At 41.2% G+C, this 14,042-nt stretch overlaps 1 protein-coding gene across 4 annotated transcripts; it reads left to right on the top strand.

Annotated features, from left to right (window-relative positions):
- Positions 1 to 248: 248 nt before the first annotated feature.
- LOC137272933 (uncharacterized) lies at positions 249 to 13,667 on the top strand. Of its 4 annotated transcripts, XM_067805356.1 has the most exons (21): positions 269 to 339; positions 732 to 764; positions 1,305 to 1,455; positions 1,672 to 1,850; positions 2,684 to 2,794; positions 2,900 to 3,035; positions 3,385 to 3,560; positions 3,834 to 4,247; positions 4,633 to 4,768; positions 5,181 to 5,353; positions 5,484 to 5,621; positions 5,926 to 6,061; positions 6,464 to 6,636; positions 6,980 to 7,072; positions 7,713 to 7,848; positions 9,600 to 9,772; positions 10,300 to 10,434; positions 10,856 to 10,991; positions 11,733 to 11,905; positions 12,886 to 12,903; positions 13,445 to 13,667. In XM_067805356.1, the coding sequence occupies exons 1-21, from the start codon at positions 276 to 278 to the stop codon at positions 13,480 to 13,482; spliced, it is 2,922 nt and encodes a 973-aa protein (XP_067661457.1). In that variant the 5' UTR covers positions 269 to 275; the 3' UTR covers positions 13,483 to 13,667. The 4 variants fall into 4 exon arrangements, with proteins under 4 accessions (XP_067661459.1, XP_067661457.1, XP_067661456.1 ...); XM_067805355.1 differs by lacking the exon at positions 12,886 to 12,903 and having other exon boundaries at positions 285 to 339; positions 11,733 to 11,925; positions 13,445 to 13,662; XM_067805358.1 differs by lacking the exons at positions 5,484 to 5,621; positions 5,926 to 6,061; positions 6,464 to 6,636 and having other exon boundaries at positions 249 to 339.
- Positions 13,668 to 14,042: the final 375 nt, after the last annotated feature.

The raw sequence follows: 14,042 nt of genomic DNA, 5'->3' as shown, positions 1-14,042 counted from the left end.
TTTCTTTCTCTGAGCCTTCTTTTTCACGAAAAGCTCTTCTTTTACTGTCAGACATTGGTCTACGCATTTTGTATTATCGGCTGGTTATCTGTACATACTCAGGGAAACTGCAATATCTGTAATGAATGAAAATCGTTCTATTACAAAAATAAATGTTATCTGGTGTTACAGTTGCTATGAATAGGCCATTTCTGTCTTACTTAGTACAATAAATGCCCCATATACCTTATCTCGTGATCTGAATAATGAGCTGGTATGTGTTATCGTTACCACGTATGTCACGTTGTAGTGCCTTGTCGCGGACAATGGCCGCCTTCTTAATACATCTGTTATATATCGGTAAGCAGAAACTCTTCGAATTTCCATTTTCCAAAGGATGTATCATTTTGATGTTTGATCAAAGGGTATTTATTACTGGTACACTTGTTTCCACAAATGATCTCATATTTTCAATGGTCAGTCAAATATTTTCGGCTGAGGCTGCACCAAGCAGTGTTCCACTTGTATCACAGAGGGATGTTTATAAACGTAAAGTCGGACCAGTCATTGATACAATAAGTAAGGAAACTTGCCATCGGCCATCGGATCCATTTTAGTTCCACATTATCAGTAAATGTTGCTTGGGACCTATTTTCACCCGCATTGCCTAAGAAGTAGTTCAACTGTTGCACATTTCTCACACTTTGTTTTAATCAACAATAATCCATATGTCGTTGTTACTTTTTCTCCAGCAACATTCAGCCAGTCTCTAACCAGATCTCGAGGTAGGTGTATACTAAGCTATATTATTTGTGCTCAGCGTGTTAATACTGTGTTTACGACGTCAGCTAACAGTGGAACAGTGTCCTCTTAGACAACCCGAGTGAGTGAGTGAGTTCTGTTTAATAAAGTATTCCAGTGTCAGTCTCAAGAGGGAGGAAGACCCAAGATGATGCCGCTCTCAGACTTTTACCATTCTGATGAAACCCACAAGCATATGCATATGTCCAATGGCTTGTCAGTTAGATTCCGTATATAATTAGTTTTAAGCATTCGGATGAAAATGAAGTGTGGTATGCACACATTTCTACTTCTCTTCCTCCTTTTCTCTCCGACGCCCCGACGCCGCCCCATCATCAAACCAATAATCAAAACAAGAAATAAACAAACAAACAAAAAAACAAAAAACAAAACCCACACACTCACTGACACATACAGACTAACACACCACCGCCCCTGTATCTTTGTCATTGTGTCATTTTTATGTCATTTTTTACTTTTCTACTTAAGTTGCTGTGCCAGATGCACCACCTCTCTGTTTACAGGAAACCAGGCACCTGTTAGTTGTGAAGTATGTGACGTCACAGATCCCGCATGCGTCAAGGGCGGTGCGCGCACTGTTTGTGACGTCACACAGCAATACTGTCTCACAGAGGTGACAGACACACTGGCTGGAGAACGAACGGTGGGCAGGAAGTGAGTACTGCACTCTGATGTCACTGAAGCTGTACTTCCAGCAATTTTTACATGATAGAATACAAAGTATATGAGCAAGTTTACCTTTGCGAACTTAAATGAGATTAAGACTGTGAAGTACATGAGTGTTAACACGGTAAGACAACCATCGTCATCATCAACATGTTAAGAACATAAAACTGCCATCACAATAAGTAAAATATTTACCAATTGCAGATGTGTTGGCATAACAGAATGTGAACAGAAATTCGCAGTGACTGAAGAGAGACTGTTTTGCTATGAAGTGGAGATGGGCAATCTTAGGGCTGATGTCACGTGCAGCTTCTGTTGCCAGGGAGACCTTTGTAACCAAGGGCCAGATTTGATCCCTCCGGCACAGTTTCTGTATAATGGAGGTTCGTTTCTAACGACATACTTACAGCTGTAAAGAAAGTTATGCTTGAAATTTCAATGTGTCAGTGAAGCAGTGATTCTAGTACTTTAGTGGTAGAGTGACATCCAGGATTCAAACCCGCACACTCACAGCGATCACCAAATCGCCAGTGAGCAAAGTAAGCGATTTAACCCACTCAGCCACCGCAGTTTCCTTATAAGCTGAAGTCTCCTAGTCATTATTTGTGTGCCCCACTGACTAGACTAAGTGTCTACTAGCACGGCTTCAATGACCGAAAGTTATCACGACTCAACTAAAAAGAGTACTAGAAAATTTATTTTACTGAGAAAGTGTAATCAGACATAGATCATATGTTCTTCATATATCTGACCGCTTTACAATAGTCATACTTACTGATGAAACATTTTAAAATAATCTGTTGAAGTTTATGTCATGGTACTTTTGAACATACTTTCATTCATTTGCAACCTCCAAAACATTAATTCTGGACGAACCTAAACATTCTCTTCTCTGTTCACCCATGGGCGAGCGAGTTTAAATTTTGAGTTTTCGAAAAATTCTTTTTTTAAAATTTTGTTTTCATCCTTAGCATACTATTCATAACAGCTACATGTTATTTTTGTCCCTTGTGAGAGAGCGGCCACAGTGTGGGAGAGTTTCTGGACTTTTGTGAGTCCAGAATTAAATTGTGACGTGTTATATAATGCCCGTAAATACACACTGATAACCGTTCAAGTTCCATAATGTAATAATGTCTCGAGTTTTACTTTATCAAAATAACACATTAATATTTTTTTATGAATGGCTAATTAAATTTTTCATTTCTCTCAACAGATCTCTATGTCACCGGACCATCAACACCCAGTGTGTCGCTGGGCAAAACATCTGTAACGACGGCATCAGTAACCGATTCATCACCCTCTGACTTATCAACGGTGCCAATCAGTATGTCACTAACTTGTTTTTTGTTGTTGAAATAACTGTTGGTTCCTCCAAAATGTACCGTAAGTAGATTGGGATTATGTAGTTATCGTTTGGTTTTACTTTCAGACATGTGTGAAGTGTGTGGCGCCACAGATCCTGACTGTCTCCATGGTGGCACGCCAACGTCTTGTGACGAGGACTATTCCTTCTGCATGACAACGGTCCATGATAATTTCCCTAACAAAATGACCGTCAGCAGAAGGTGTGTGTCTAAACCGACAACCACGGTGGTCGCTAGACGCCATCATGTTTACAGGGACCACCATATTAAAAACTAATGTCACTTTGGAAATAACATAATTTAAGGAATTCCACGATATTCTATATTTTTCCCAACTTCACTACAAAGACCATTCTAAGCTAAACAGCGCCGCCGTATAAGCTGGAATATTACGAACTAAATTCGCTCTAAACTAAACATCAGCTATACTATGTCTACTATGGTTTTCAAGGTCCTCACCAAACCTTGCATTAATCAGCGTTTTCTGAATGTCGAAAGGGTTTTTTCGCTGTAATTTATCAGTTGAAAGTTGTACCTGGCGTTTCTTCAGCTGCGTCAACGAGTCTGTGTGCTACCAAAAGTGGTTCATGGAGACGTCATGGCGTCACTACTGTTACGACATCGACCAGGGCGAATTATACTTTCCCGTCGACTGCAACTTCTGCTGTGTTGGAGATCTCTGCAACGCCGGACCAACCCTTGTCCCGTCTCCTGAAACCCTTTACCGTTAGTCACACGTGCCGTTACATGGCTAATAGTTTCTTCAAAACGCATGTTATTTTAATTTGGCGATGGGGGAGCCAAATACTTAAAGTGTTTAATTTCTCACATGGTTATAATGCATGAAGCCCATTTCTAGTGTCCCCCGAATGCTCGAATAGTGTCAAAACCACTCACTGAAATTTTTTTCAGCTAAAAAAGACATTTCGAGATGATAACTAAACTGATTAACAATTAGAAAATATAACATGACGAACCATAGATAATTTATTTTTATAGAGCCAACAGCATCAGGCACGCCACCTTTATCCGAGGGATCATCAACCACGCCTAACGGTTTGACAGTCCCGTCTCAGTCCTACCCACTTGGATCTACAAAAGATGGGTTTACTGAATCAACACCATCAAGTCCACAGGGGTTTAGCACAGATGCTACTCGTTCAGGTCCTCCAAACTCCAGCACAGCTGGTCGGACGAGTCTATCAATTTCAAATCCTCAAGGATCGAGCACGGATTATTTCACAGGTCCATCACCTTCAAACGCAGCATCGAGCTCCGATGGTTTAACTAGCCCGACTCTTACAAGTCCAGAAGGATCACGCATGACCCCTGTTGGTCCCGGAAGTAGTCCTGAAGGAAGCACAGTCACGTACGTCACACAAAAGACAACTGTGTCCATCACGGAGAAGTACTGTGAGTCGATGATGAATGTGCACAGAGAAGTCTTTATTAAGACAAGTCAAGATAGGACTTTATTGATTAGATTTACAAAGCCAAAGATTTGTATGGTATGAGTTTGTATGATCTTATTTTTTATGCCTTACGGAAGTATATTATTGGACGAGTGCATGATCATTATTGAACTCCCTTCCACTTATCTCGTAGGCAGTTTACAGTTACATCGACCCTTTATCTGTTACAGATAATGATAGGGGCACGTTCAGGCATAATGCATACATTGAAATGTCAGCAGCATACTGTACTGGAAAGGTTATGGCTATGGATTAAAGGTACAGTTGACCATGTTCCGTATAATATAACATATATTGATATACAAAATAGAACATTTCCTTCGCAGCAATCTGCGAGGTGTGTGACGAGTCTGATCCAGAATGTTTCACTTCGGGTACACCGACACACTGTGACCTTGAGGAATCGTACTGCATGACCACCGTCCATGACAACTATCCCTCCAACATGACCGTCAGCAGGAGGTGAGCGCACCTGTTTACATGGGTAATAATATTCTACCGCAATCATGGAAATGGAAATGGATTCAGCTGACACGCAATAAGGTATGCCTTGAGGGTATGGCTTGAGGGTATGCCTTGAGGGTATGCGGGAGTGCAGTAAAGAGCACAGGGGCTTGTAACGCAAAAAATGGCACGAAGGTGTATACGGTCAGTGGAATTTTCATATTATCAGTCATAGTGCATACTTTGATACCTGTCTTTTGCGTTTCAAACCCTTGTGTGAGTACATTATCTTCACAATTGTATGAATGATAGTCAGACATTACATTTCCCGAGCTATGTGGTGACTTGTGTATTGAAGGCTATACTTTGTTTTTCCCAAGCTTATCAAAATCTTTTGTTTGTTGTAAATGTATACCCCGTGAATTTTCAGCTGCGTTAACGAGTCTATGTGCTACCAAAAGTGGTACATGGAGACGTCATGGCGTCATTACTGCTACGACATCGACCAAGGCGAACTTTACTTCTCTGTCGACTGCAGCTTCTGCTGTGTTGGCGATCTCTGCAATTCTGGCGCTCTGGTCCCTAATCCCGACACACTGTATCGTAAGTTGTCCTCAACAGTATCTGTGCATACTACTTCGAAATTATTTTATGAATTAGCACATTTAACGCACATGTTTACCGATGAGAAAATAACTAAATTTACGTCTTATTGGAGCACGGTCTTGTTCAGGACCACCGACATCAACTACGGAAGGTAGCAGCGTGCCAGCGCCATCGTCTTCACCCAACACTGCCACGACACCATTCTCGACGGACACAAGTATGACGACAGCAGTCACAACGTCTGTGTCAACAACGGAGAAACACTGTAAGTGATGACGTATCCCACCGTGAAGATGAAACCAAAATACCATACAGGTATTCCCTTGCTGGGTAATGGTATAGTCTTGTAGATTGCTGATGCACAACATTATGCATCTTTGTGTTTCGTCTTCATAAACAATGATAGACAAAGTGTCAAAACCCTTTCTCTATCATGGATAACCTTAAGGACACATTCTGACATGATGCTTTAATTGAAATGCCAATAATCCTTATGTCAGTATACTGTACTGGAAACGTTATGGCTATGGATTAAGGGTACAGTTGACCTCAATATATATCCTTCCAAGCTATCTGCGAGGTGTGTGATGAGTCCGATCCAGAATGTTTCACTTCCGGTACACCGACACACTGTGACCTTGAGGAATCGTACTGCATGACAACCGTTCATGACAATTATCCCTCCTACATGACCGTCAGCAGGAGGTGAGCGTAGTTGTCGCCTATATATAAAATATATCAAAGGACATGGAAAATACTTTATTATAATTGGTAAACCTATTATGGATACAGTTAACGTGCTAGAAGAGTGTCTTGAAATCTGCGATAGTGCAGTTAAGATCGAGTCCGTGACCTTTCAGTGGGCTTAGTCTTGATTGAACTGTCATAATCTATGTTTACTCGCCTTCACGGACGAATCTGCGGTATAGTATATCATGTACGCTATCTTCACACCTGTAGGAACTAGCCCGTGAACTAGAGAAACATTATATATCCTGAAACACTGAGGGGTTTGTTTCTTGGATATTCTAAAAGGCTAATATCTGTATTTCCTAAGCTTATCAAACTTACTTGTATTTTGTAAACTTATGCCCTATGTTTCATCAGCTGCGTCAACGAGTCTGTGTGCTACCAAAAGTGGTACATGGAGACGTCATGGCGTCACTACTGCTACGACATCGACCGGGGCGAACTTTACTTCTCTGTCGACTGCAACTTCTGCTGTGTTGGCGACCTCTGCAATTCTGGCGCTCTGGTCCCTAATCCCGACACACTGTATCGTGAGTTGTAAAATGTGTACGACACAAGACCTTATTCTAGATAAGAAATTAATGAGGTGGACAAAGGCAACGATTCTCTGAAAATGTACTCCAATATCGTATTGGATTATGGTGGTACGCTTTAGACTGTAGCGAAATACGATTCTAACCCAGTATATTGCGGAACTTGGAGAATGGACTTCAAAATTTGAAAAGGCAAGGAGCTTACATATATGACTTGGGGACAGTTGATTCGCAAATTTCTCGATGAAATAGATACAATTATTCACCCTGTGGCACAATCCGGAAACACTCTCTTTGTATGTTGGTATCAATAATTATGGATTCTTTCATGTTCTATAAGGTCCCCCTGAACTTACAAACGCCACCGACCTGTCTACGCCTTCAGTTACCGAAGACACACCAACTCCAACAGTGCTGACGACTCCACACATTGGTAAATTGCCCTATACGCTGTCCCCTTGCAGTATCGACTGGTCCCCTCGCCAGGAGCACTGGGCAGCCTAGTGATAAAAGCATTCGCTCATCACGCCGAAAACCCTGGTTCGATTCTCCATATGGGTACAATGTGTGTGTCCCATTTCTTGTTTTCCCCGTCTTGATACTGCTAGAATAGTGCTAAAAGCGGCGTAGCACTAAACTCAGTCACTTTCGTCGTACAGACCAAGCGGGGGCGCACTTGCTCCTGTCTTACCCTGTTCGTCCCTTAGTGTGTGCGTTGTGAAGTTGTGAAAGCATTAAAAACCTCTGTGTGTGCCTAAATCAACGTTTGATGTGTAGGTGTGTATTCATTTGCCGTCTTACTCAAGCCTCTAGAAATATAACCCGTTATAATTGGTCTTGAGCAACCCATGCTTGTCGTAACAGGCGACTAAAAGGATCGAATGGTCAGGCTTGCTGACTCCTATATTATCGTATCCCAGATGCGTAGTGTGATGCTCATGCCGTTGATCACTGGATTGTCTGGTATAGATTCGCTTATTTACATATAACTAGAATATTGATGAGTGCGTCGTTAAACAACAAACCAACCTCTTGGTAAGCCGTCGTGATTAATCATTTTCCTGTCTCTTTAGCCTTGTGCGACGTTTGCACTCGGGATGACCTCGGATGTGTCCGTGGAGGTAGACCTACCCTGTGTGACCCCGACAGACCATACTGTCAAGTCACCGTGTATGAAGACAGTCGCTTTACCCAGTATGCCGAAAGAAGGTAAATATAACGCGGACATGTGTTATGCTAATATAATATTATATTGGGTGGAGAGGAAAGATGTCGTTAGTTCAGAACAGAACTTATCACTATAACTCACAATATTCAGACATGTTCCAGAATAGGCACATCAACCAATATCTATATGTCAGATCGGGGCGCGGCATTGGGTAGCCTAGTGGTTACAGCGTTCGCTGTCACGCCGAAGACCCGGGCTTGATTCCTAAGAGAGCTTCAATGTGTGACTTCAAGCCTCCATCGCCGTCATATTGCAGAAATATTGTTAAGAGCGGGCAGAAACTAAGCCCACTCACTTACTACTTGTCGAATGAAATGTAATGTGTCGCCTGTTTTCCCAACACTTCAATGTATATTAATGGTAGATGCCGATTAATTTTCAGAGTAGTATTGCTATTGTGCTTGGTAAGAATAATGTCAACATCAAGTCAGAGTAATGTAATTGCAAAACAGCATCAACTGCTTTCTGCATCATAGCTTGAATATTTATTGATTGATTTTGACGCAAAAAGCATAATAACCTATAGTCTCTATCTATCCCTGAACCACATTATTTTCCTTTTCGCGCAGCCCATTGTGCAATGCAACAAGCCGTGTATAAAGCGAGTCTAGATTCTCCAGGTTTTGAGTATCTCCACTCTCTTCCCACAGAGGTTACTTGTCACATCTTCCTGTGTTCGTAGGAAGATACGACAAGTAGCCTCTGTGGGAAGAGAATGGAGTATCTCATACTATTCTATTTAATTGGAATTAGGTTAGTCATATTTATTTATATTAAGAGGCAAAGCGTTTGTCAAGACAACAGTCTTAAGGGTCTTCAGATTTAAAGTATAGACTAGGGCAAGACAGTGATGAGAATAATATGATGAAAATCATGAATATGTCAGATTGCATGCATAGTTTTATCATATATTCTAACGTCGAAGGGAGGGTAAATATCGCAGATGTTGTTTGTATGTATAGATTCGACCTTGACATAGCTGATCTGGTCATCGACCTCATGACCAACGGCTTTGCAGGGCAAACATTTGCAACTCACAATCAGATAATCTCCTAGTGTATAGTGTATAAAAATCAAAGTCTGAATTTATTTATCGTTTTCAACTAGTTTTGGGTGTTTTGTTGAAAGTACTCGTGCTCAGGCCCTTAGAGCCGTTATCAAACATTCACATCTTCGCTATTGCTAAGTGTTGGTCGAGATCGATATTCAGGCACATTGATCACCACTCGATGACCTTATGCATAGCGAGCGTCAGATTGGTGTCTATACAACAACCGAGGATATGTTGTCTGAACCGACTGACATTTGGAGTTAAGATGACATTAGAGTGTCATAAAGACGACTTTAAAGTATTATTCCATGGCCGCTTACATCGCACTGAACTCCGTATGGACGTGCTCTAAGAGTATACATGATTGACATTAGTAGCCCACATAATCGAGTTTTGAATCCAATTTTGAACTTATTTGCCTACGGTGAGACCACGTGTTTCGTTGTGGGGCAGAGGGCAGAAACTCCCAAGCTGCCCAAAACGGTCACACATTCAAGGAACCTCCATGGTAAACGTTGCTTAAGTTCATCTGATTTGTGACCTGCGCCCGACAAGGGTCATTGAGCATAGCCGGGGGACAATTCTTCAACTCGCGTCAACTATAATCATTTCAAACATGTGTAATGTACTTACTAGTATGTAATTTCTTTGTATATTAAATGGTTGATTTTGGTTTGCTAGTTGTGCAGATCTCAACACATGTATGAAGGACTGGATCAACCACACTTCCGGGCGGCCATACTGTTTGGAAGTGGACAAGGGCCCACTGTTTTATCCCAACTTCTGCAGCTTCTGTTGTGTAGGGGATCAATGTAATAACGGCAGTTTAGTGCCTAGTTCAGAAACGTTTTATTGTAAGTATATGCACCACATGTAACATAAGTACGTTTTCATCTTCACGCTTAAAGAATGCATATCTCTAAATATGGAACAGTTTTAATCAAAGGTAATATTTTATTCCTGTGGTACGTTTTTATTGATAGTATCACACAGAACAGCGATTCGAGTCAAGTCAAATCATTTATTCGTGTGAATACCACCGGTTCATATACAGTGAGTGAGTGAGCTATATTGCGGCAGTTTGTAAATAATCGAGTTTGGACCAGACAATCAAGTGATCTACAGAATGAGCATCGATCTGCGCAACTGGGAACCGATGACATGTGCCAACCAAGTCAGGGAGCCTGACCACCCGATCCCGTTAGTCGCCTCTCACGACAGACATTGCCACCTTTTACGACAAGCATGGGTTGCTGAAGACCTAATCTACCCTCATATACAGAGAAGGTGCAAATGCGCAAATTACAGTTATCTTCGTACATACTCACACGCGGTTCTCCCTGTTGTAAAGTATCTAATATTAACCGAGTATTTTTTTAAGATCCAGCTGTAACCTCATCAACGCCGCAACCCACGAGCACTGCACATCCGGATAATACAGGAACTACTTCGGATGAGACACAAACAACTTTGGATGTGACAGAAGCTTCAACAGAATCAATAACTATACATTACCGTAAGCCTAAACATATCTATCGACAATTTTCCATAGGGAATTATAACCATGATCACCCATAAATAAGATACAGTAGTAGTTTTTTTAAAGTACATTTAAAGACCAATTTCGAATGATGGTTTAGAACTAAAGTGAAACGCAGTCTGACCAGTTTGAAGTATCTCACCTGTTTATGAATGAAAACTGTTCCTAGGAATTATGCTTCTCCAACACCTCTTGCTTGTCACAGCTGGCAAGAAATGTTGGGATCTGGTGGTCAGACTGTGAGTTGTCTCGTTGAGAGACCTCCCACACGTACATCAGTGGCAAGGCTTTCAGGCCCACACCCGATTATTTACAGCTGACGTTGGTGGATTATTTTTGTCAACGGAATGAAATCAGTCTTTAATTACAGCATGTTTTGTTATAAACCTTTCAACAGCAATATGTGACACATGTTCTTCCGATGACCCTAACTGCATGACGAGAGGTCAACCCACGACGTGTAACCTTGACACACCATTCTGTATGACGTCAGTGACTGAAGATATGACCTCAACGCAGACAGCTAGAAGACTGTAAGTTCAAGACCTGAACAGCCTTTTTTAGAACCAATTAATTTAACACTCTATGTATGCAGAAATGAGCACAAGTGTCAAATCAGAGCAAGTGATAATTCTTTTCCGAATTATGTTCTGAAGCTGCAAGTATGGTGATGTGGTCATGGGTTCGAATCCAAGATTGGGATGTACTGGGACTCTACGTGTGGTCAGGACCATGCCTCTGTATTTGGGTTTGTAAACGTTATGGGATGCCTCCGTGGAGTGTGTGCCCAACATTGCTGAAGGTTGATTGTTCTATTTCATAACAGCATCGTATCAAAAGTTATTAAATGGTACTTGATATTCCGATAAAGGATAAAAAGGACTGTTCGGCCCTGAGAGTATATGCTGTGTCTCAGTGAGGTATTTATGTCAAACTGTAGCATCCTGTTGCAGGCGACTAGTACTATGAATCTGATATCAGTCTTGGATTGGTCTCCTCTAACCTCTAGACACATGTCATTCTATCCCAGTTGCGCATACTGTTGATCACAGGATTTTCTGCTCCAGACTCGATAATTTACAGACCGTCACCATACAGCTGGAATATTGCTGAGTGCGGCCTTAAACAACGACATGCACACACTTGCACACGCGTGCGTTCACTGGCTTATCTTACCCATCGAACTATGGTGTTATGCAACTGTCTTACTCTTTAATTATACCACCTGTTACGTTCAATATGTATTTGCTGTGATACCTGTCGTTCTTTCCCAGGTGTGTAAACGAAACAGTTTGTCAAGTGGAATGGCTACAGAAGACTTCCACCAAGTACTATTGCTACAGAGTAGACCAGGGGCCTCTCTACTTCGCCAATACCTGTAGTTTCTGCTGTCGTGGAGATTTATGTAACAGTGGGACCCTTGTTCCGGACACACACAAACTTTACGGTAAGCGCACTCTAATCCTCGTCTTCAGCATGATTAGTACCTACAATAGGTTTTGATTATTTAATAGATAAGTAATCCTAGAGATCAGGATGCCATTGTACAAAACAGCATTAGCGCTAAGACTGTCGTAAATCTGCGTTAAAGTATGGAAGTTAAGGTCACCTTAGCGCTCAGATCGCCCTGTACAATGGCACCCTGGAATAAACTTTGATTGCTTGATGGTTAGATCCAATCAATCTGAATTATGTTTTGAATGCTTACTAGTTAATGGACCCACAGATCTGGAATAGGTCCCAGAGATTTGGTATATATTATGATTGTTTTATGCTTAGTGGTCCCAGAGATCGAGAATAGGCTTTGGTCGTTTAATAGTTTGTGGTCCCAGAGATCGAGAATAGGCTTTGGTCGTTTAATAGTTAGTGGTCCCAGAGATCGGGATTAGAGTTGCTCAATAGTTACTGGTCTCAGAAATCTGCAATAGATTCATAGCTAGAGGTTGCAGAAGCACAAGAGGTGGTACTGGAACCTCCCCTTTGTTATAAAGACTTTATTCACTGTAATAGTTCACAAGAAAATGACATTTTGATTCTCTCTGTGGGGACAAGACAGTGTCGTAGAGCTAAACGTGTTGAGTGGCACCATTAACCAGATTGTGATCTTTTGTTTGTGACAAGCTTTATTTTTCGTTGATTTCTTCAAACTGGGTAGCACGTACTATCTACATCTATAGAATTCTCCTCATTAAACTGATACACCTTGATAAACTATCATACTGTCCAAAGTGACATCCCCCACATCTGTACAACGTGTGAAGCTCATTTCTGGTCTCTCTCGCCGTGATATTGCTGGAATATTGCTAAGAGCGGCGTAAAACAAAATTCACACCTCTCAGATACCATGATGTATTCACACTGTAGTAAATATTTACTCCTACTGAGATGCCAGCAGTTACTTACATTGTCGTTTTTGTGTATTTCCAGCTTTACCGCCAACCACACGTAAGTATTTGTTTTATCAGAATATTGGTTTCGGATAATGGTTTTCCAACTTCATCTTGTGTTGTAACAAATCCAAACAATAAGCAAGTATTGAAAAGACTACAATTATATGTCAGCCTCAAGCGTATGGAAAGCGCTTGAATTCAACGTTACTTTCTGCAGTTTTTGTCTGTTAAGTTAGTAACTACCTGCCTACAAGAAGGATGTTATTGTGCATCATCCTTTTAGTGAGTGTTATTTTGCATCACGTGTATATTTATTAAACGCGTAGGTAAAATGTGTGAAGCATATTTCTGGTGTCCATCGCCCTGATATTGCTGAAATATAATTGCTAAAGAGTGGCGTAAAACCATACTTAAACACTCTTTTATTACACGTAGCCAAGTGGTTAAAGCGTCCGCTTTAGTCAACCCGGATTGGGTTGACCCGGGTTCGATTTTCCACATGGGTATGATTTGTGAATCCCTCTTCCCATGCTGGAACGCTGTTAAAAATACTCACTTACTCATTTAGAGTACATGTCTTTTGTTGATATTCGCAGGGCCGACAGCAACAGACGTGGTCTCTACGACGCCTTAAACATATGTACATGCAAAGGTCTAACGGCGAAACTTTGAAAAGATATTATAAGAACCATTTTGAGACTCCAAGAATTGGACAGTTAGGTGTTACCGGTGTAGCGCCAACTGCCATCTTGTCCTGTAGGCGTATGTAAATGTATCCACATGTTTGTGTCGCTTCGAATAAACAAACATAATACAATACGTTGCTACTTCGTCTTATATTTTGTGGAAGTGTAAATTTGGTTCGAGGTCAATAACTAATGACAAATTTTAACGGGCTTTGGAATGTGGGCTTTAAGGATGGTTTCTCACTATTGTCAAGGTTCTGAATGCGCATTATGTATTTGTAGATGATACAAGTCTACACATTTCAAAATAGCATCTATAACACGGTTAAGTTCGAGAAAGCTTTCGAATCTGTTGATTCTGGGAGTAGAAAGCTTTCGTTTGTCATGGCATGAAAAAAGTGCTCCTGAAATCAAGTCATTGAAACTATTGTTACCACCTCACAAGCGGTCACCCATCTAGGACCTTCACTGGCTGTCTGCTGCAAACTGATTCTCATTCACTCAGAGA

The sequence above is a fragment of the Haliotis asinina genome, chromosome 2, assembly GCF_037392515.1.
Source record: "Haliotis asinina isolate JCU_RB_2024 chromosome 2, JCU_Hal_asi_v2, whole genome shotgun sequence".
Taxonomy (NCBI): Eukaryota; Metazoa; Mollusca; class Gastropoda; order Lepetellida; family Haliotidae; genus Haliotis; species Haliotis asinina.
Note: the sequence above shows the minus strand (reverse complement) of the source record. Positions and strands in the feature narration are given on the sequence as shown.

What these genes read in the sequence shown, in the direction of transcription:
- LOC137272933 (XM_067805355.1), top strand. Translation starts at nt 306, where the DNA reads ATGGCCGCCTTCTTAATACATCTGTTATATATCG. An exon ending in ACCCAGTATGCCGAAAGAAG is followed by an intron (nt 7,849 to 9,599) that starts GTAAATATAACG and finishes TTGGTTTGCTAG; the next exon opens with TTGTGCAGATCTCAACACAT. An exon ending in TAGTTCAGAAACGTTTTATT is followed by an intron (nt 9,773 to 10,299) that starts GTAAGTATATGC and finishes TATTTTTTTAAG; the next exon opens with ATCCAGCTGTAACCTCATCA.